This window comes from Apteryx mantelli, chromosome 1 (assembly GCF_036417845.1).
Source record: "Apteryx mantelli isolate bAptMan1 chromosome 1, bAptMan1.hap1, whole genome shotgun sequence".
NCBI classification, from domain to species: domain Eukaryota; kingdom Metazoa; phylum Chordata; class Aves; order Apterygiformes; family Apterygidae; genus Apteryx; species Apteryx mantelli.
The window spans coordinates 87,924,941-87,949,556 of NC_089978.1; the positions used below are offsets into that span (position 1 = coordinate 87,924,941).

General features: G+C 38.5%; 1 protein-coding gene across 5 annotated transcripts in view; it reads right to left on the reverse strand.

The window, feature by feature from the left end:
• Positions 1-24,616, reverse strand: part of SH3KBP1 (SH3 domain containing kinase binding protein 1) — a 237,483-nt gene that overhangs the window by 96,839 nt on the left and 116,028 nt on the right. For all 5 annotated transcript variants that reach the window (XM_067297098.1, XM_067297104.1, XM_067297102.1 and 2 more), the window contains 2 exons: positions 20,262-20,368; positions 10,390-10,513 (listed from right to left, as the gene is read on the reverse strand). In XM_067297098.1, coding sequence (XP_067153199.1) covers positions 10,390-10,513; positions 20,262-20,368 — 231 coding nt within the window. The remainder of the gene's footprint in view (positions 1-10,389; positions 10,514-20,261; positions 20,369-24,616) is intronic.

Here is a 24,616-nt window from a genome sequence, read left to right on the forward strand (position 1 = left end):
TATTCAGGATTGTTTCTCTCTAAAGAGGCTTTATGGCACTGGGCAAAAGATGGACCCTGCTGATGCTGTGTGAGCCAGCACTGGCCCGGACACACTCTCAGCATCAATGAGGCTGGCTCTGCTAAGCGATGGAAAGGTCAGCTATTCAGCGGCACACACCTGGGACAGTGCAAAGTATTGCCTGATTTGGCCTGGCAGCCAGAGAGAAATGCTGTCAACTGTGTTTAACAGAATAAAGCACTGTGTAAATGGAGCTTATTGGGATTTTTGCTTTTTATGGAAGGGAAGGGGAAATGTGGTCTTTCCTTCTATTTCAAGAAGGATGGTGTGGAGCACCTGAGTGACCAATATGAATGACAGAGAAGGTGAAGCTGCGCATGGTAACTGCCGGAGAAGTTGGGAGAGGAAGTGCCTGCCTTCCTTTTCCTTGCAAAGCGGCAGAGAAACAACACAGCCTAGCAGGGGTGATCTCGAGCTTGCTCTCTGTAAAAATCCTGTGCTTTGTTGACGCCATCCCCAACAATATTCTGTAGTGTCATTAAAAAGAAAAGAAAAGGCAGTTTGATTTTAAATATTAGTTTAGAACAAAGCTGTGTTGAACTTTCAGAAATTCAAGGTTAATAAATTCATACATTCAAAAAACAAATTCTTAACCAAGAATTATATACACAAATTGCTAATGTAGACTATCTCAATATTAGTCAGTATTTATTATTCTCGGTTATATTCCTTGAAGAAATGTAACCTTGTAATCTAAACACTTTGTCATTTCCTTTTAGCACATTAGTTTTCCTTAGCACAGTGGTTTTTGCCATATAACAAACAGCCCCAAGATTTTTATGCTTTCACAAGAAATCATGCAGGGAAGAGGGCAGCAGTGGCCTGCCCCACATAGCAGCATGCATTAAGGGCAGTGCAGTGCAAGCATCCTCTGCAGCATGAGCATGGAGCCATCAATATGGAAGCTGGTGGCTTCACCTCAGCCCCAGCCATTTCTCCAAGCACTGTAAGAGCGAACAAAAACAATCATTCATTCAGAAGTTCTGCAACCATGCTATGCCTCATCGTCGTCTTGATTTCTGAGTTATTTTTTCATCTCCCTTCTTCCGACCAAGTACAGGAATACGTTGCATATTGCATGGGAAAGACCCTATAAGCAACCACAAGCAAAAGGATTCTTTCCCTGCCAGTCACAGAAAAATGGTCTTTTGTGTGATTAATGGAAACCCACTTGCTAGTGGGAGCCCAAATCTTTGAAACGATTTCATGTGTTTCTCCCCAATCAACACAATTCTTCCCCACCCCATCCCTTGCCATCTGTACGTTTGTCTTCTAGACAACAGTATGCTTATTCTTAATGAGAAAATTTTCCCTCACCCATTTTTTAGCATCGTTCTTTCTCAGATATCATTTCTCATTGTAGCAGCTGTGTATTTATTATATGTTCTTCTCAGTAAGCAAGTTAGAAGTTGAAGAGAAATAGAAAATCTTAACTGTCCTCTCTTCAGAATTGTTAAGATTGACATTTGGGTTTCTTGTTAACTTTGCTCACATTCAGACACCGTTAACTGGAGTTAATAATGTCATAAATATATTAATCATATTGATTTCTTTGAACTCTGACCGGCCATTGTTGCTCAAGGATTAAGAAAAAAAACCACGTGCTGGAGCAATAGAAAACACAAAATTAAAATTACTCACGAATACTTCTGTTTCAACGATCCTGTCTCATCTTCTTCCATTATATCTAATATCTATTACTGACAGCATTGTGGATCCAGATATAAAGAAAGAGAGGCAAATATTTGTCATTTGCAGGCATTGTATATGCCCCATTCTTCAGCTGTAGCATTTTCAAAGAGAAAAAAGCAAAGGAAGAAAGAGAAACTAAAACAGTAAAAAAAAAAAGAAAAAAAAAAAATCCAAGAAGCATTTTCTGTGGAGGAACAGGAAGGTTGTAGGATGGCAGAAAAGAGGGCAGTGATCAACAAAATTACATGTGAGTAATTTTTTGTTGTTGTGTGTCCCTCTTCACCCAGCATATGCAGCAGCAGGAATTTACTGACAGCAGGTTAATGAGCAGAAGGCCAAAGGAGTTAGAATTACTGCTGAGTGGAGTCCAGCATATCTAATGACCAAAAAAGCCATGTCAGCATATGAAGACAATGTTGGGTGTTTATGCAGGAGAAATCTTGCATATTCCAGTGAAAGGTATCTCTAGAAGCAGCTGCATCCTAATTCAACAACATTTAGCAATTCTGGGCCTTGGTTACATGAGAAAATTCCTTTCAAACACAGCCATTGTGAAATTGCTTTCAAAATAAAATTATCATTTTAACACTCCACGTATGTTTGAAAAGTAAAACTTCTGAGCTTGCTTCAAAAGTTGAGCAACACTTCATGTAATGTGATACAGGTGAAAAGAGCGCACCTTTGGGGCATAATTAATCTAAAGCTATGAACTGACCTTTGAGCTTAACTTATGAAGAAATCAGAAACTTGAAATTAGGATAGCTCTGGGTTGCTTTAAACAGACATCCCTAAGTGAAAACAATTCTGCGGATTGTCTCCAAATGATTTTCACTGGAGACATAAGCACATGGATATTTGCCTAAAAATAAGGACCATAAATAGGATATGAAATGGAACAAGTTGGCCAGACGTTCAGTAGGCCTGCTTGGAAAGAAAATTAGCCTGCAAGAAGTGAGCTACCAATAGATGCAACAGGAAGAATGAAATCTCCTTTCTGTGTGTTAGTTTAGGAGATAGCATCTCGGAAAGCAGTAAGAATGCTGGTTCTCATTTGTTTAACCTGCCCCCCAAGATGATCTTGTTTTGTGTATCACCCATTCCTTTCTCAGCATTTCAGTTCCCAGTTCAAACCCAATAAGCAACAAACAGGCCAGAAATGTAGCTGGACATCTGGCCTTCCTATATGCAGTTTTACAGAGAAGCGAAGATGCATTTGTAGCATCAAAAAACACGCAGGTCTCAACCAAATGCCATGGGAGGTAGTATTAAACAAGACAAGACATCTTTGGCCAACTTTGAAAACAAAGGTTAGACGGGCGTTTACCCAGAGCGATGTGAGACAGAATCCAATGTGGGTTAAGTTGTCTTCTTGCAGCTGGTCTATTAGGAATACTGTTGCACCAGTAGATAGCCCTGCAACCATGCACTCAGTGAAATCAGTCTTGATGACAGTTACTTGGTGCGACATGGCATAACCACAGGCCAGTATTGATCATCAAGGAAAACTAAATGCAGAACTCCAGCACCACTGGAAAGGTGACTGAATTCTTCCTGACTTCTCTTAGGCTCACCCTCTATAACTGGAGAGAAGAGGAAAGGCTGCTTGACTCTCAATGGAGAATGGGCAGAGTATGGAGAGCAGGTCTCCCAAAAGCTTTGAAAGGTAACGTTAGGGCAACACTGCTCAGAAAGATTAAGGCTGTTAAATCAAAGGCTTCAAAGGCAGACCTTGCATCTGATTTGAAGCTAGATCTTGAAGGCAGAAGTCAAACACCCGAGAGATTTATTTTGTAAATCCTTATTATCCACATCAGATAGGTAGATGCATCCTTAAAAACAGAGGTGATCCAAGGAGATGATGGTCTAAAAACTCTGCAAGAAGCATGCACTTTAAGTGCATTCACTTGAAGTGGTGCATAAGCAGTCCTGAAGGCTATAAGGTGAGAAGCAGGGGGGAAAATGTGAAGACGACTAGCCACATGGTCTAACCCAGCCAGACCAAGAGCTTGGCTGGAAGCTGGAGAGAGAACAGCTGCAGAAAGGAGAGGCATCCCTGTGGGCAGGGAGACCATGGAGCGGTGGCTGAGAAGTAGGGGAGAGAAACACTCAGAGCTGCATGGATCCACAAAGAAGAAACTTCAGCTTTTGTAAAAATACAAACAAACCAGTAAACCCCACAAAACAAAGCAACTCCTTCACCCAAACCTGGGTAAGTGCAAGTTAGCATAATATAAGACTACCACTTCAACACCTCATCCTGTGCTGTGAACATTCAGGACCCAAAAGTCCTCAGAGGCTGGAGAGCAAACCCCCCCCCCCCCCCACGTAGAAGGGAAGCAGAAGGGCAGCACAGCTTGGACATCCCAAGGAGAAAGCTGGCTGGGAGGAAAGTAGATGCCAAGATTAGCATAGCATCCTGCTCACTGCAGGGCAGGGCTGAACTTAGCCATCTGAAGTTAGAATGCAACTCAGTAGGATCTCTTTCTGCTAGATTTCTGGACGAAGAAGCAGGTGGAAAGACAGATTTCTGTCTATCTTGCTTCCTCTGTCTTGCATCTGATATCACCATCCTCTCTTCTTCTGCATTAACATGGTAGAAGAAGCATATGAAAAGCAGCATATGTTCCACGTTTCCAGAATGCAGAAGGCAAAAACCTTAATGTGAAATGAAAGTAGCTTTGTATCTTTTACCTACTTCCCTTGCAGAAAAGCATATGAACCAAAATTCTGTGAGTAATTGCTGTCAAAGACAAAACGCCAAAAGAAGAACATGCAGCAAATAAAAAACCAAACACACACTTTGTTCTTTAAGAAAAGCAAAGCATATTTTACAGATTTAGCAATCACAAAATAGAAATTTTATTTTTAAGCAGAACAACTCTAATTCAAAGCACTGTGGTTATCAACAGTCTTCATGTTTCAGGTGGCAGAAATGATGGGACCAAATGGTCTTGATTTCCATACCTGAGCCCTAAGCGTCTGATGTAATTCACAGTTTATTGTGGCTCACAAACATACATTATATGGACATATAACATATACATGCACAGAAGGAATGAGTGCATTCTCATTGCATCAAGGATAGACAGTTCATCAGCAGCAAACTGACTTTAGCTTACAGACAGATATATGCATGTAGGGTAGCCATAAGTGAGTAGCAGTGGCACACTTTTACAAGTGTAGATAAGTCAAACAAGCACTGAGGACTAAAACTATCTTTAACATGGCTTGTTGATTTTGAAACACACTCACTGTTATAGCGTCTGTAGCTGTCAATCTTTGCTGGTGCCACTCTGTACAGAAATGTCCCTTGAAAGGCAGATTTTCCTGACAGCAGGCAAGAGAAGGAAAGAGGAGAAAAAAAGAAGGGGCAGGGTGGAGAAGAAATCGAACGACGGTAAAAAGAAGGGAGAAGAAGAGGTTTTAATCTGTACTTTCAGTGACTAATTTTTTTTAAGCCTTATTAGTAAACAACGAGAATATTAACCAAAGTATCTGATTGTACATGAAGTTAAAATATTCTTACTGCATGTATGTCAGATAAAAGAATCTCATGATTTTGCTAAAGCTGTTCTTTATTATGTCCAACAGAATGCATTGCTTCTTAGGTTTTGTCTCTTTAATTTAATTAAATGCCTCTTACATTCAGTCTCCTCATAAAGCTCAGGAAAAGCCTGAAAAAATTAGTACTGCAGTGATGTACTCACACTGGCTCACACTCCCGAGATTGATGTAGTGCACCCAAACCAACACAGCTGACATCCAAAAATAGCACTGAAATGCTCAAATTTCTTCAAAATACCAGAATCCTGTGAGTATCTGAAATACTTCATCTTTCCAAGAGGACTTACAAGAAATATTTTGGAAATGGGACCTGGTCTTTAACAATGTTTAGCTGAAGGGACAGGATATCAAATTTTGAATAAACCATTTTTTCAGCCAATAGCTTAAATCAGGTGTTTTGACTCAGCACACATTAACAAAAAAACTCAAAATACTAAAACTTAAAAAAAATCCAAATAAAACCCACTTCCTATCTTAGATATTTTAGATAACATTTTCACCATCAAAAATACGGATTTCTTGCTTTTAAAAAAAATGTAAAATTCAAGTGAAGGCAAGGGACATGACCAGTTGATTTTTTTGTTTGTTTGTTTAACCTGAGCAGCATAGGCAAGACCAAGAATATACAAATGTCAGCTTGTTGCCAACCTCACCTAGATACACTATGGTAAAAATGACTGTCTCCAGTAGAATTTTACAGGAAAATAGCTAGCATATATGAATTGTCTCAACACAGCACCACATCCATTTTGGTACCAAAAATGTAGATTAGGTTTTCCTGAATATCATTCTGTTGGACTTTCAGTAAACAAAAAGTGATGCTCATTTATATATTATAAAAAGCAGTTTGTTTGTTTTATTCTTGCTTTTTAATTAACCCCCCCCCCAAATTACCCTTGCCTTGCTTTTACATAATGAGGAAGCAAAAAAATGGTCACAAATCCATTTTTCCACCTTGCTTTTACAAGTCACCTTTAAAAGAACACTATTAAAACATTCAAGCAGCAGTTAAGAAATTAAGAAAGGTATGTTAAGCTTCATGCCAGTGAAGAGAGCCAGAAAGGTGGGAATGCATATCTAAAGTTTAAAGAAAGAAAATACAGTAGGTTGCCTGACTAAATCATCAGTCTATCATCAGTGCTAACTCTAGGAACCATGACTTCTTATTGGCCATCACTAAAAGGTTCTAAATATATATTAAATGAGGCCTAGCAATTTCTGAACGGACATACACAAGAGACAGCAAGATATAAGAGGTCACCTTTAAATGTGACATTGCCACAAACATATCAAAATGCCTTTGAAATCTTCTTCCTAATACTAAGTTCTGATTCTTTCAGATACATTTCACTTGATTACATGTCAAGTTCTTTGCTTCTTGAAAGGCTGTAATGACAAGATGTGGTATTCAAAATACTTTTAAGATTAATGCACCGTATCTGAAAAATCTAGAAAATAATTAAGCTTATAATTCACGTCTCCATTTAACATAGTAATAAAATCATAATGTATACTTCTTGTTCATGCTGTGCAACATTCCTTCAAAGGAAAACAATGCTTTAATTCAAGGGAATGCTTTAAAGAACAAGTAACTGTCAGTCACTGTAAGGGTACCTGAACCTGTCCCTGTGTCTTTGAAGACAGAAAATTTGGCAGTTGCCCTACAGCTGGAACAAGCAATTTTTTAAAAAATGTTTTGATACTGTAACAATCTCACTTTCCAATCTGCTGAGCACTCACCATCTGAGGGGAAGCATCGGTTCCAAACCCTTTCAATTAAGGGGCAAATAAGTCCCACTATCAGTAATCAGCAATATTTGGGCACTTCCAAAAAGACAAGGCATTTTCAAAAAAGTGGCTTTGTTGAGAAGAAACTTTCCAAGGTTACTTTATCACAGAGTAAGAAAAGAAATGAGGATAATTCCTTCAAGCCATTTGCTCTGATCTGCCATAAAATTACTGTTGTCCTAGATAAAAATATGGACATAACAAAATAATAAGAACAGACAGAACATTTCTCTGCATTGGACCTACATACCTAAATTCCCATCAACTGTATTTTATATTCCACACAGATGATGGAAGCTCCTATGTAGGTCATAATAGGAGGACAGAGAAATACACATTTTTATTAACCTTATTCCTAAAAAGCAAAGTTAGACCATTTTTATCTTCCATATTTCAAAAATTATATTTGTTCGTCCAAAAAAGACTCTCTCTAGAGAGGCTCAGTAAAATGTAACTAAAACCAAATGTAGGTAATACTCTTGTGTTTGTACAGTGCACTTTCTCCAAAGCTCCCATGCTGCTTTCCTAAATCTTGCAGTAAACCTGCCAAGTATTGCCCTATCCACTTTGTAGGCTGGATTAAAAAGTGGAAGGTTGCTGCTCAAGATTTCAGTGCCATACCCCAATCTGCTACAGGTCCCTCCAGCAGCTGTGCAGAGCCTCGATGCCCACACAACGTTCTGCCTCAGTGCACAGGTCCAGCCACTCAGAGCTGATTGTTCACTCAGGAAATAACTTAATAATCTAGAATTCACATTCAAGATTTGTCTTACAAGTCCGGTGATACAGACTGTACACATATTCAAACACTGTTTCCAGAGAAATATAAAGGAGCTATTACAGATTCAAGGTACTGTCACATCTTGTCATCCACAGAGGAAGGAGTTGATTTAGAGGCATCAATGTACACCCTTATGAGATGTTACCTAGAGCATTTCAATAGATAGATTGGAATAACGCGCACATCTTCCAGGATTTGCTGGTTTGTTTTCTATTTTGCTGTATTTTAAGAATAAACATGGTTACATGAAATTTATCATGGCCAGTCACTTTTTTTAATGCAGGATATACAAGCTTACCGAAATTTCTGCAATCTTATTATGGAGATTTTCAGATACAGATAATCAGGGTACCTGAATATAGCTCATAAATACCTCATAAATCACCATGCGTTAGAGAGCAGTATCTGCAACAACTCCAGAAAACCATCTAGAAAGAACTTAGTTGATTCATAATTCTGCTAGGGGAATGCGGCTCTTAATCTGATGATGTTGGTTTAAAAAGAAAAAACAAAACCACTAAAACCCTGCAAGAATCTCAGTACTCACTGAGACTCTTTCTCTTGCTTAGGATGTTTACAGTATTATTCTGTTTTACAAGTATTTTGCTAAACTAGCTCCTGAATAACACATGATCTTAGCTAGCCACAAAGCTCCTCCACAGAGTTAAATGATGCACAATAAAAGGTGAAAACCCATCTCTCAGCTATAGTTATCTTCAATTTAGTTAAAGAGGTAAAACCAAGATTTACATTGACAGTATCTTCTCAATACAAGCCTTACAAGTTACAGTTTTCATCGACAGTCAGAACCAGCAGGCAAAACTGATTGTTTGAACTAATGGATAAGCATATGCCATTAGGGATGTTGGTGAAACAATCTAATGTTCTGTGGCTGCTTTCACACTGTCAAGGGCATGTTTTTATTAAAAGGCATTTCTAGGATGTGCATTATAAACTAGATTTTACCAAATTACCTGGGGAAGGAATATCCTTTCGTTTGGACAGATGAAATCGAGGACTCCATCCTGAACATTAGCACTTACCTTTATCATTTATAGAGTACTAAGCACTATAAAATGCATGGCTGAAACTGCATCTACACAATTAGCTCTTCCAAGACTCACTGCATTTATAATGAAAGAAATACTTGATAGCATATACAGGTTACAGAGAGCAGTTTGCCATCTCACTGAAGTGTGCAACTTCACTTAATGCCCTTTTGCCCTTTCCATCACACTAAAATTGTTAACTCCTTTAAAAATATTTTCATTCCAGCTTAAAGCAACGTTACCCATAAATATCATTAGCAGCACTGACCACATGACTATGTGACCAGTGCCGCTACACATGAATGCTACTCCATTATAAAAACAGTAAGAAAAAATTTAATCATCACAAAAGTCAGGCTTTTTAGAACCTTATTTCTGTGGGATGGAATAAAGCTGATAAATTTGCCTTAAATGGAAAAATGAAATAAAGGAACTATAATGACTTTCTACATCTCACTGATACGATGAACTATAAATTAGGCTTTGGTAAGTTTACATTGAAATAAGCTAACAAAAATCTTGGAAGCCCTTTCACTTTTGCCCATTGCAGAGATCTCAGAAGAATACTACATACCAATGAACATTTTCACTGCTGAAAACAGTATACCAACCGTAAAGAAAGAACTTGGCAGGTAAATGGAGAATTATCCTGAAATATGTAAATAAAGGGGTTTTTCTTCTTTTAATGAAAGATTCTTGACCACTGACTTAGAAGATAACATCAAGAATATTTGTTTGAAAAACAGAAAAACAGCATGACCAATAAGTGTCTATTTCTTATACAAGCATATTTTCAGTTCAGGTTATTCTTCAAGGGAAGTTATAAATAAGACAACCCATTACTATGCTTAACTATTGCAAACTTAGTTATCAAACATGCTTTTCACCTGCAGCAGTACTGGCCCACTGTAAGTGGGAGAACAAAGTCCATGTCCCAGTTCTGGCCTTTTTCCCTTTGGCTGCAGGGGCAGTGGGTGACGGAGGTGATTGATAGTAACATGCTCAGCACCTGGAGGGAAAAAGTGCCGCATGTCCCACACCAATAATTATGAATCTTAAATCTACTGGAGTCATTAAAGAAGGCATGGCACTTTAATCCCTTGTTTAAATAAGCAGAGACACTTTGTAGACCTTTGGTTATTTTGCTCAGCTTCCACCTCTAAAGACAAAAAAAAAAAAAAAAAAAACATTTTGAAATACAAAGCCAATAATCATCATTGCCTTCTGTGTTCTTGGTCTGCCACAGCTGGGCAGGTTTTAACACAAAGTATTACAACTCAGACAGCACTGCCAATATTCACTTAGCACCATCATCTGACCTTTCACAGCATGAACTAAGAACAAGGCATTTGAAAACACTTCCAAGCAAGAGATAAGAACAGAATACCCTACCAGTACGTTAGGGGGTGCACACAGAGACGTACGTACAGAACGTTAGTAACGGTTTTTCCTTACTTGGCTTTATTTGCTCTTCCAGTGCTAGTCCAACATCATCAGAATCCGACAGTTCCTTTATGAAGTTGGAAGGAAACATGCCAGTCTTTCCGTTAAGTATGCCTTCCCACCAGCCCTCCTCCACCTGCACCGACACAGAAACAGAACAAAACAGGCATTCTAACATATGCATCGCTTTATGGCATTACATTAAATACAAGCTTTTCAACACAAATGAAAGTCGTGATTTTGAGCCGTTATGACCATCTTCTTTGTGTGTGATTTACACATTATAAAAGCTTAAATTTCCTAAGTAGTCAGTGGAGAAGGAGAAATGCCTGCAAAGGGCTATCCAGAGAACTTAAACTAGATATCTGAAATTAAGTCATGTGAATATTCCTGCTTTCCCCATCCTAATCAGAAATACGTTATTTTAGAAATTATGAATTTTGCCACTTCATTAATATGTAAAAGTAAGAAATCTACAGAGAATAGAAAGACCAGTACTAAAGCATATTCTCCAGCAGAGTTACAAGGAGCTACTGAAATAAATAATGAAATGGTCAGAAGGAGGAGAGACATTTCCCAGCCCAATCCCAGGAGAAAATATCACCTCAAAATGACTAATTGCCCCCTGTATAACCCACTCAGGATGGAATGGCAGTGTCATACTATGAAATGACAGCCCTTAAAAACCAGATGCCTTGAGGTTATAATGGGACAGCAAGAAATTACCTATTCTCTGCATCAGCTAAGCACATCCTCGACGAATAAATATATATCATCTATCAGACACTGTCCGTTCACCAAAAAATGACAGCAGTCTGTGAAATATGAATCTTCAACACTGTTTGACCCATCTTTCCTGTTCCTCCCCCAAGCAAGTTACTTTACAAATTGAGTGTTCACATTTACTGTTAAAAAACAACCACCCCCACATTTTAAATGGTACTAGTTAGTTACTATAGAAAAAAGTCTGTTTTGTATCACCTGTTAAAATCTCAAGCTCTTACAAAACAAATCTGCTATTTAACATGTTCTCATTATATATATTACAAGCAAATATTTCCTCGAAGTACAGAGGAAGGGCTAGATTTTTTTTCACCTTAGCTACATGCCACGACGTACAATTCTACTAATAAGCAAATTGATATTACTTCAGGAGTGTTTTGTGTTTTCTCTGCAACTTCCCTTTTTAGTACATTCCTTGTCTTTTGGTTTTTTGGTGGGTTTTTTTTGCTTTAATTTGAAGCAGTTCATACAAGCACAGCTACTTTCATTTAATCTCAGTACCTGTTCATGAGAAAAAAACTTACTTATTTATTTATTTTTAATGCATCAGTGGTATCAGGGAGGTCAAGCACAACTTTGGGAATAATGGCTATAATCGTGCTGCTACTACCGAGAGTAGAATACATACAAATCACTCAATGGCTTCAAGTGAAAGTTTTCACATTATAATCTAAAAGGCTCTAAAAGGTAATATTTGTTTTTGTTCTCTCCAGAAACTATAAGCCATATGGAAAATTGAAACTGTATGATCCACCACAGCTAGTGGACTCTACAAATTATAATTCTAAACATCTATATATTTAGATATGGTTATGTAGAAAATACACCAAACAGCGAAAGCTCATTGAACTATAAAATATTTCAATTTTTCTAATGCACTGTTCCCAGATGGCACTATTGATTAGAGCTAACCATTATACCATAACTGCATTAGCCGATTGACCAGAAGATTAATCACAATGGAATTACACAGTCAAGGTCCCCACTTTGCAAGATGCTGAAATTACTTAGCGAAAATACAGTGACCCATACCACTCAGTTCCATCTTTCCCTCAAGTAATTTTCTCCTGCATACTTCTAGCATAACACTTCAAAATTTTCTTATAAGTTAACGTTAGCAGTCTTAATGTGGCGTGTTTTTGTGTGAATCTCCACATATGTATATAGAAATACACATACGCAAAGGTTTATAGATAACTAAATCTAAATTGGACATGAATATACTGGAGCATTTATTAGCTTATTGTAAGTTTTATAGCTGATACAAAGATGAATTATCTGAAAATACCATGCCATATTCCATAAATTTACCAATTAAAGAAAAATTTGAAGCCAAAAATAAATTATTCCCAAAAGAAAATGCAGAATGATGTTAGCAAGACAGCATAGGTCCAGGTCTGGACTTCCCAAGGATTTATTACAAAGTCTTCATCAAAAGCATCAAAAACTGTAGTATTTTTAAACATTGTAGCTACGTGCTTTTACCAACCTCAAAACACCTCAGCTAGAGATTAGTCCATAAAACAAAAAAGACACTAAAATGCCCCAAGGATTTAGTTATTCCAAATTGAAGCAATTCATTGCCATACCGTTTGAAATGTCACAATAAGTCTTAGCCAATAAACCCTTACAAATGAGAATGCATTATTCATGCGGGTGGTCTATCTGGAGGGACGAGCACTCAATAAAATTTGACACTGTACTAATATAAAAAAGTGCGTTTGGGGATTTATACATATAGGTCCTAATTCATGCGCAGCATTCACGTGCTAAACCAAACGAACCACAAAGAGGAGGACTTCTTTCAGCACTCAGTGTCCCTCCACCGGAAGAAACACTCTGTTATTGCTAGTATCACGCACACCAGACCTAAGTTCAGTCTGAATATGAAGCTTTTGTTTTTAAGTCAGAAAAAAAGTCTTTTCAGTCTGCCAAATGCAAGTGGCTACAACTAGAGGTATTTTTAAGATGTGTTTTCAATGTGTTGTATCTGTTCGCTGCTTTTTGGAAAGGCATGACCTGTCCTCATCTCGCCAAACCTTTAGACTGCCAGTACTGCTGTCACACCACATTTTAAGAGCAGCAGAATACATGAGGCTGACCGGGGATACTTCATCAGCCCACTTCATATTTTTATGGAGGTAACACATTCAGCCAACTGCAACTCAGTCAGTGTCAAATGTGTGGCAGGGACACATCCGACAGCAGCCGGCCAGCCATACTCAGTCCCATGACTGCGTGCGATTGAATGAGATAGGAACTACAATGTAACCAGAGAAATGGTGCACCACTTCTACAGAAACACGTTCCATGAAGAAGCCTTGCCTTTGGGATTTAAAGGGGAAATTAATCTGCATAATTAAGCAACATTCAAATGTTCTTTTAACATCACTGTTTTTTTGGGGTTTTTTACATTTTCAGTGGAAGAAAGTATACTTGTACTACGTTTTTAATTGGATTACTCATTCAGTAGAGCTTTGCTTGATGTAAATGAGGGCTTTTTCTAAACTATAGACCAGATAGAGAAGAAGAGCATTCAAAACATACTGTTGACTTTGTTAGAAGGTGAGTGTTTAATCAAATTACGAGATCCTACTACACAATAACAACCCAGACTGGAAAGACAATAAGAGAGTCTAATAGTTACTTTTAGTTATAAATAATAATACAAATAATAAAGAAATGCTCAAAGTAGATACCATGCAAGCAGACAGATAGGGAAAAAACACAGAGCGCTAGACTAATGAGCCACTCGGGCAACAAGCAGTACTCAAAGGGGCGCACAGGTGCTAGGACATTTAGCTTCTTAGCTAATCGAGAAAGATGTCTTGAAATCAACCTATTTCCATGTTTAAAGTATAGAAAAAGAAAATAATATGATGACAGCAATTCAACCCTTCAGGCAAATGTAATAGCTCTATTTCAGACTGTGAATGCAGTTTGGTCTGCAACTGTACTGCAGTCAATGAAAGCAAAACCACTGCAGGTCAGTAGCACTACAATACTAAGCTATTCCAAAAGTGAGAAACTGTTACTTTCCATGCTCTTTAGGATTTCTCTTCATGACCAATGCAGTCTCAAACAAGCAGCTCTGCTTTACAGCACATCCCCCTTTAAAGAAAGACGTTTCAGAAGTTTCAGTTCAGCCTGACAGCACAATATGTCTGTTTTTGTTGCAAGCCTAGAAGCATCTTCCCTTCAGGGGAACTGTAACTCCTGTAACTCCAAGATGGGACATGTTGAAAGAGCGGGACATGTTGCGGCCAACTGTCAGCATTTTCTTAGCAGGGTATCTGAGACTGGAACAACTACTCGCTTACACCTTTCTCTAAAATCAATAGTCTAAAGTTGTTAAATGATTAAAATATTCAGCTCTTTGGAATCGCTGCCTGAAACGTATTTCTGATAAACTTCTGCATCTGCCTGTTCCACAAGCTTTTCTACAACCTTGGATTTTGTCCGTTAGGTTTTAGCACTGCCAACAGACTGCTTCTGGCTCAGCCAGGGCCAGCGAGGAGTGAGGTGCCAAATCAGGAAGGTTTCAGGCAGAGAGAGGCTCCCTGGATCAGAAGAGAGTCTCTGTGACTCTACATTTTATAAATATTCTTCTAAAATAGGATTCTTCTAACAGAATTTTCTCTTTATTTTAGAAATAAAACACAATCCCAGGAGTAACAGCGATGTCAGACGGAGGCAACAGGAAGAAGCAAAGCCCAAGGTCAGACTGAAGGGCTGAAACATGGACAGCAAAATTTCCTTTGCTGAGAGAGAACTAGAGCACAAGATAAAAGCTAACAAAAACCTCCCTTATTTTATAAGTCCTGAAGGACCAAAAGGTGAACTAAACAAAACAAACCAAATTCACTGCCAATGGAAGAGAACTGTTGGTAACAGATGTTTCCTGAATATGGTACCTAGAGTGCCACTTCCTGGCTTATTTTGGGACTGCATTTGCGGGAGTCGCCCATGAGATGCCTGCCAGTCCCTGGGGTTCTGCTACAACACGCCTAAAAGCTGTTTGATGCTGTTTGATAACTCAGGTGCAGAAGGGAAGCAAGAAAAGCTGCACAAGCACCTTGAACTATGTGCTTGCTCCAGCTTCTCCATTCCTGATTTTAGCATGTCAAAAAAAAATTTTCTTTTTCCTTAAACACCATCATCTATGTCAGAAACTGAGGGACAGAGAAAGCAGTCACACAGAACTGGAATGACCCTAAAATTTGCACCTTTAGGTCCATGGGAGAGCTGTCTACCACATGAACTAACTGAATAAGCAGTAGTCATAGCAGTCTTGTGAACTACTTTTTAGAAGGGGGTAGGAAAACACCTTGCCACAAGATTTCACAGAAAAGTAACCAAGAGACTTGGAGCCTCAGCATTAATTCCCAGCTGTTTGCTTGCAGTATTACACAGTTCTGTACTTATGGCACAGACTGCTCCTTGCCACTATTAAAAATCCTCCTTTCAACACCATAGCCATCAAAGTGAATTATTATAGGGAGAGTCCAGCTCAGTCCCCAGTGTTTAATCTTGTTCTTGAAAATGGGTTGAACCACCTCATCTCATTTCCTCAGAAAAACCATCAACCTTGCCCAAAACAAGCACTAGACTTGTAAAAATTCAGTTTGCATTTTCATAATGGCAAATGAGTTTATTACAGGATTTTACAATGTAATATACGGCGATGTTAACTAAAAGCGGGAGAAAAAATTCTGCAATGTTACAGTACGTCTCAGCCAAGACTTACTGGTGAGTGTCCCTTCATGTACCACGCATTGCCAGACAGCTCACTTCTCAGCAGGATGAGGCCGCAAGGTATATTGAGGTACAAGGGCAGAATAGCCCCAATGCAAGCCAGTTCAGTACCACTGAATGACGACGTGCCAAGTGATCTCATTCTGAAGCTGCAGGTTAATTGCCTGGCATTCCACGAATGCACAGGGGTGAAATGTAATTGGAATTCAGATATTTGCATTTAATAAGACAATTAGTTACAGTTGTATTTTGGGACAACTGTAATTAAGAGTTATAGCTAATGAGCTAGGAAAATTAATGACAACCAAAAAGCTATCAATCACACACTAAACATGAACATAAACAAGGATGAGAATGCTTCTCTTGTTATTTTCAAATATATTCTTAATTTAGGTTCGTTAATTAATTTCTCATGGGTATCAGTCTCTGTGCAGTTATGGAAACCTCTAGCTTCACAATAAGCATTTTTATCTATTATTATAAATGTTTGATCTTATTATAATTAATTTCCACTTTATTTAGAAGAAAGAGGAAGGGACTGTGAATCTTAATCATCTACCGTCTTCAAGGATATCTATCTGGTGACATTATAAACCCCAAAAGCAAAGTTCACACAGTTTGTTCAGCAGTTCAAATACTCTCAAAGAATTAGAATTTTACAATTCAAAAGTAATTGTTTCATTTACACAAAACACAAACCTAGCATCTCGGGCTCTCACTTGCTGTTGTCTCAGCCCACTGTTCAGCCCCAAAACACTTCTACCATAACAGCAATTTCCAATAGTGTCTACCCACCACTACCATAAAAAACCTCCTCGAAAAATATCTTGTCCGGCCTATTGGCACCACGAGCAAGAATCAGGGGCAGCTTAGACACTGCTGCCCCTCAGGTGTTTGTTAGCACCCTGAAGCAGAGCTGGGAGAAGGGAAGATGCCCTCAGCGACTGCACTAATACCCACCTGGGGATTAGTGTATAATCCTCACTGGGGGTCCTGGGAGACTCACTTGGGCGCCAAAAGCAGAAGCTGAGGGGAAAAGTTGTGTCGCCTTCTGCCAATCCTCTTCTGGAAGCAGCAACTTTCAAGGGGAGAAGGGGGTCAGGCCCCACAGCTAGATCTTAAGACTTTGGCTAAAGAATCTCAGTTCTAAAAATTGCACAAGTTAACCACTAAAACACCTCTCATCCCATTTGTAACAACCCATTCTTTTAAAGATTAAGCCGAAATAGCCCAGCAAAACCAAAACCAGCTTTTATTTGCAACAGGGAAAATCTAATGGGTTGTCAACCATAAGTGCAATTTTAAACACTTTTTAAGCTAAATAACTGCATAAAGACTACACAGACACTATTTTCATCTAAAGAATATTTGTTTTTGTTAACCTTAAGTCAGTTAGGAATCCATTTATTTTATACTACAACAAACAACTAAATCAAAATCCACAGAGATTTGAAAAGATTAATCTAAATCAACTTAAAACTAATTGATTCAACTGATGCAACTTTCTTAGAAAAATACAATAAAATACTACCTCTGGGAATTTGAGACCTTTTACTCATGAATAAAAAGGTCTGGCAGGAGAAAGGAGCGACTCAAAATGGAAAGTGAATGACCATTAACTCAGCCATAAGAAATTCCAATTACCCACTGAGCCACTGTAAATAATGCCAAAGATGCTATCGCTCAGTTTTTCATCTTGAATAATGATAAACCAAATTGATTGGGGATTATTTTTTGATGACTATGTCAGCAAATTTTCATGAATATTGTACAAAAATTGCATGTGTATACATTATTTACAATAACACAGCATGACTGGGCCCTTCCTAAAAATCTTCAGATATTTTCACAACTGAGAAAGCTATATTCTTTTTAAAAAATAAGGCATTCATATCAAACATGTATCTTTTGAATTAGGGACAGTGGTATAATGCCAGAAACACTGCGAACCATATTCCGATGCAATGACTCTTTAAGCAGTTTCCCTTACAAGCAGAAGGGCAAATACTGAAATAAGTAAACTGCTTGGTGCAGCTTTCTACACTAAATAAAGTTCCTGTTTCAAGAGAAATTCTGCCCTACTTTTTCTAGGAATTAACACCAACACGACAAGGGCAGAAGAGGAAGTAATAATAGCAACTATTCAACATCAACTGCTCCATATCAACTGTGATGAAAACAAAGTTCACATAATAACACTTCCTGAGGTATGGAGAATTACTCCTTTATTTCCCTTGTTCCACCAATTGATCTAGTTCCACCCGGAAGAGTTGGATAATGTCCTGGACTGCATGATTGCACCAGATGATGTCTAAGGCAAACAGTGTTTCAGTAACTGTTCAGACAGGGTATCGATCCCCTTAGGACAAAATGGGCACAGCCTCGCCTAGGCCAAGGACTCTGCATCTGCCTCTACTTATGGTCAACAGCTCAAGCTAGCCGTGAACAGTACTCTTCCATGCTACAGTTAAACTAATGCCAGGATCACAGGTCCTAATCCTGTCAAACAAAAAAGCAGACAATAAACTTTCTTAAAGCTGAGAATCAGCAAGTTTGCAAAACTTTCTCCAATTGTAGCAATTCAAGGCACAATCATGAGTTTAAGACTACAAGTCTGTAGCTAGCAATCCAAGCAGGTTTCCAAATTATTTAAAAGTTCTACTTGCAAAAAACATGCCCTTTACTGGAAGCATAAACATGCAAGTACGGGGATGTTTCACTTTCATAATGCTACATCTTTCAATTTTGATGCAAACATTTTCAGCTCATCTGAATTTAAATAAATCTGTCATTTATAATTAAGGTTAAAACCTGTAAGATGACACGATGCATTTCATGAGAGAACTCTAGACGTCTCAACTAAATTATTTAATCATACAATTCATTAGGTAGAGATAATCCTGTGGTTGGGCCTACTAGGAAGGGGGGTTTATGCCACCACTTTGCTCTTCAGAAACACAGAATTAAAAGTCTTAAGTAGAGCAACTGATGGAAGACATACTTGTGGTCATGTGAGGTCAAATATGCTTCAGAGTGCACAATAAACAGCTCAAGTGCTACCACAAAACTTATTATAATATTGGGTTTACACTGTCTAAAATATGCTCTTAAATATCTCATAATCTTGACATCTACATTGCAACTCTGCTCACAGACAGAATAAGGTTAGTGAAGTGACATATCATGTCTGGTTCCAGGAAGCACAACGTACAGAGCTGGTGTGCGCAGCTAGGTTAAAGGAAAAACAGTGATCACTAAGCTTCTTGAATTTCGATGTGATAATTTAATCTCTCATAAGAAAAATACTGAATGTCAAGTAGATTGCAGTATAACTTATATTCTTTTAGAATGATTTTTTAAGTGTCAGATACAGAAAAAAGAAAACAAATCATTTACTCTTGACAGGAAAGTAAATGTTGACTTATTAGCTGCTGAGTCACAAGAAAAAAATCCTATGAATAAATGATAAAAGCTGAAACCTACCTCTTATTTGATTCTTCATAGGACTAAGATCTTTTTAAATACCTTTTTAAAGCTAAGCTAAATAAAGACTAAATGATTTTGAATGCATTCTACTTAAAGGCTTCATGTTAGCATTTCAAATTTTGGTCCTCATGTTATTTAGCTGAACAGTATGACCTCTAAAAACTCTGATGGAACAATCATTGAAGGTATAAGGAATGAACAGCATTCATTGCTCCTGCAACCAGGTTCACCCACACAGAACAAGTTTCATTATCTTTGTCTGAATTACCACAGCTTGTTCCCAGTCTAAGACATCTGCATCCAGTTTCTAGGTCCACTGCCACCCAGAATCTTCAGTCTGTAATATATTTTTTTTAATCTGATTATATAAAAATGAAATTGTCAAAATTCGAATACAAAGATGACAAAAGGTGAATGTCATGGTTGAATTCTCGAGGCTCCAAGTAAATTTCTCAGATCTGTTTTACTTGGTAAAGGCAATTCATCTCTGTGGCTGGCTTACTACAATTGGGCAGAGTTTCTCCTGCTATCATCATCATCTTCAAAGATATAAACTCAACAGCACTGTAGCACAAAGTCTGAGCTTTTTCCCTGCACAGAATTCAGAAACAACATCTGATGAAGTAAAAGCTGCAGAATCACTATTGGGGGAAAAAAAAACCCTAAAAACACTCACAAAAAACAAAAGCAAACCACCTCCCCTCACCTCCAAAACTAGCCTGACAAAGATGCATAAGGATACTGGAAAAGAAAAATGTCTGGTCTAAATTATGTCTTAAAATACATTATATCTAAGAGCTTAGCATGCACAAGACATGCCAGAATCATGTGCGTGTATATTCCATTAAGAATCTACTTACCTCTCCCACAACTTCAATGATGTCACCAACTTTTAATTCCAGTTCATCTTCATTCTGAGGCATATAACTGAAAGCCACCTGACATCTTCTTCGCCTGTTTCTCTCTCCTGGTGAATATGAAGGAGACAGGGAGAATGCGAAATTAAAGTAATGCTCCATGCCAAACACAAGCCATAGGATAGGATTAAAGATGAAGTATAATTCTTTGAGCACTATTAAAACAATCTGAACACCCGCAACGCTTACCACACATGCCTAGAGCTAATTAACAAGAAAAGAGTGGAGCAGAGCATTATGGGGCTTATTATTTATTTCAACTACTTTTCTAATTTGATGCAATAAATACCACATAGCACTTGGGTGAAAATAAATTGTATGTTTTTTTTTCTTTCTGTGATATTACTCAACATCCAAAATTTAACAAATAGATATTGCCTCCAAGCCACAGGATGGAAGAACTTTATCCAAGAGGATTGTTCCAGGCATTATTTGCCACAATTTCTCTTCTAGGTAATGGTCTATGCAAATGGTGCAGGCAAATCCAGAAATGGGAGGAAAAAATTCCAAAAACTTGTGTGTTTTTTGCGCATATGGAAACAAGCTCTCAGTTGATCATTCTGTCCTATATCTTTATTCTTCATAATTCTTTCACACATCTATATGCCCCTCACTAACCTTATACATAATATATATACAAAAAATACATATGTGTGTGTGTGTGTGTATACACACACACACGTTTATAAACTGTGTATTCATACACTAGTATAAGACTAAAGAAAACAGAAGGAAAAACCCTTCCAAACGTGCCCTCCCCTCCCCTCCCTCCCCTCCCCCCCCCCAAAAGCTAGGAGTGTCCTTGCGTTAGCGTGCTTAAGGCATGCTAATCTTGATAATCAACCAGGCCTCGAGAATGATGTCAGCTGTCTTTGATTCTCCAGCTTGGACACCCAGGCTCCCATGAAAAGCTGGTGTAAGGATGCAGCTTTGAACACACAACTGGACAGAGGCTTGAATTCATAGCTCCGAGTAACAGTAAGACCCTTTACTTGACCCTTCTGCCGTCACATTTTTCAGCGAGACAGACAAATGAAAAGATCCACTTTCAGAACTTTGCTTGCCAAATCCGCGACACACGTATGATTTATAGTTGTATGATTTGCAGCAGAGTGGAGGAGAGAACTTCCCAAAATTAAGTCGCTGAAGCAAGCGGCTCAGCCTCTGTTAGCTGAAGGACAACTCACCAGAGTGAAAGAATGATAACCATGCTGAGATACGGAGGAGGAGGAGGAGGTAGACAGAGAAACCACTCAGAACTCAGAATTCATGGATTCACCTCTTCTCTAGAAGCTTTGCAATGCAGAAACCATACTATGTCATATTATTTTTACATATGGATGCGCACATGCACACATATACACACACTCTACACAAATAAAAAACAGTGTACAAGAAAGTACATTTAACTGTTAAGCTCCTCCAATGCCTGTCAAAATCAGCTGTACAAACACTGTCTAAGAATGGCCTTAAACTGACATTAAATTACAAAAATGGATCTCATGGTCAGTTTGTTATTTCCCCTGCAACAACATTCCTTGATAATACTACCCTAGGATGAACAGGTAATAAAAAGTCATAGAACAGTTTGGTTTTTAAAGAAAATCTGTTAACTAAAAGTAGAGGGGAAGGTATTGAATTTGGCTTACTAGTGCATTATGACAACATTTTTCACCACCACTCTAATACCACATGAATGACAGCTCTTTCAATGTTAAAATTGATGCCTTAATGCTATGTAACAAAACTTGCTCAAATTGGCTTTTTTCCCCACCTACAGATGACTATTCATTCTTCACCATTTAAACTAAACTGAACCTAAACTGGCAATTTTACACAACTGCATCCAAAATAACTTAAATACAAAATAAATATCTTCTGTATCAAGTGCTTCTTCAGTTGTGCAAAAGAAAGAGGATGGTTATTTTTCCTAAAGATAACATTCCCGCTGTATGATTTCTAACATCAAGTAGTGACTGTTGACTGAGGTGACAAATGTCCATTGCCACAGTACTTCATAATCCATATTGTGTGACTCTATTTTTGAGATTGCTGGGGGAGTAAGAAATAAAAACAACTCTGGACGTTAATGTTAAAACTATGAATCATTTCTCCTCCCTGTATGGGTTTTATGACTGCCACAGAAAATCTAGAGAAAGGCTGCATTTATCGCTGTTGCTGAAACAACAGCATTAGATGCTCGAAGGCAGCAAGGCTGGCAGAGCGACTCATTTAGAGCCTGCACAGCTTCACGAAAGCCGCAGCTCCCGGGGCTGGAGTGCTGGCCCCGCGCACTGGCACACATCGTTTTTCTCACCTCATGCTGCCCCCAAACACTGAAGCGGAGAGAAGGGCAGGCTAGCCCTGCAGCACACCTGTGCTTGGTGGGTACATGCGACAACGTGGATGAGATACACCATGCAGGAAGAGAATTGGGGCTCTCCTTCCCCCAGCTTCTGATGTGCCTTGTGTCACACTCAAAAGACCCTAACAGAGTCCACTGCCATCCAAGGCATGCTTACTATAAAGAACAGCAGCATAATGCCAGTAAGCAGTTCAATCACTCTTTCTACAAAATAACAAAAGCAGGGTCAAATCAGGAAAGCGCTTGAGTATATACAAAAAATGTTGTCCATCCATGTGTTTCTCCTTCCCATTCCCTTTTGCCACATGATTAAAAAACACAAAGTTTTTGCAGCACTCTGTAAAGGAACCAACTAAGCATATATTCCACACACTAAGAAACAAAAACCTTAAAAACAGCAACCAAAACAAAAAAACCTCTCAGATTTGAGGCTGGGTTTCATTTAGATTCACTACCAAAATGATACATTCAGAATCCAAGGAAAAACAAAGACACTTAAGTGGAAGAGCTATACAGCAAGTGAAATCCAGCAGAAAGAATAACAGAGGCAAGTGTTCCCCCTTGCTTTACTGCTCAGACCTACTAGGGCCTTAGGCAAGCTCTGTAAACGCTTTCGGTCTCAGCTCGTGATTTATTACAGACTGGGAGAATAACATTTTTTTCCTTTCCTTCTCCTCTTAGCTGTTCTGCAGTTAAATATACATTAGTAAAGCTACAAGCTCCCAAAACCTGAAAGAACTCTGGAGATCACAAATTTACAGTCCCATTGGCTTGGGCATTAATATTCACAGCAGCCGTATGATACTTCTAAGAGTCAGCACAATACCCAAGAAGAAAGACCTACCCACCGTGCTTGATCTGTACTACCATTAAGCCTTCCTCAAAACCTATCACACAGACTCGTAAAATTAGCTCTTGGTCATCTCACTGCTCACCCTCTCTTCCCAAATCTTTCCCTAAAGAAATACCGAAACAGAGACTAGCAAGTCAGAAAGGCAAAAAGTCTAAGTACCAACCAGTTCCTCCCTGTGGTCTATATCCAGCAGCAAATCCCTTTGGCTTTAAGGAGAAGGTGCTGCTGGGCCCCAGGTGCTGTGTGAAGAGCTATACACAGCAGAAGGGGTATCTACTTTTTGTGTGCTAAAGCAACAGGTAACACAGTGGTCTGAGATTTCTGCAAAAACAGCCTATCTGAAAAGAGGTCAGAGTCAACAAGCAAAACCTATACAAAACCTATTAGCAAAGAAAAACTTATTTTTTGCAAAAAGAATATTCCCACGCCAGCACCGCAGACTTTTTGTCTGTTTCTTAACTGGCAGAAAGTCTCCAGAGGTAACCAACCGCCTTCGGAATCACACACACCAACTGGGACAACTCACAAGCAGTCTGGAGAGAAACACGGAAGTCTTGGTCTTCTCTTGGCCTTGCTCTCTTTCACTAACATCGCCGCTTACTGCAGAGTACTAGCACAGTCTGTGCATTAACTGTTAGTCATCCGAGACCCACAAATGATGCACTATGACATTAAAATGTAATGAATTTGATCCATTGGTGTAAAGCTAATTTTAAAGCATTTGGGCAGCAATTTTGCAATGAAGACAGCAGATACTTTCCAAACTAATCCAATTTTTTCTTACTTATAAATTAAATAAATTAACAAAGAAAACATTTGGTAGGAGATTTTTCACATTTTTATTGACACTTGAGCATAAACAACTGCGTTACTTGCAAGTGAAAAGTTACTGAGGGGTGAGAAGGGAGTTAATAAATTCAGTACTTTAAAATTGGGAAGGGTGCATTCCAAAGTCCTTGCTGGGCTTTGAAATGCTTAAAAAGACAAAGAAAAAAAAAGATCAGTGAACTTGTACTCACTGATGGGTAACAATCTGTAGCAAATAACCTGCTGCAGGCAACACCATACTGCGCTGTTCCT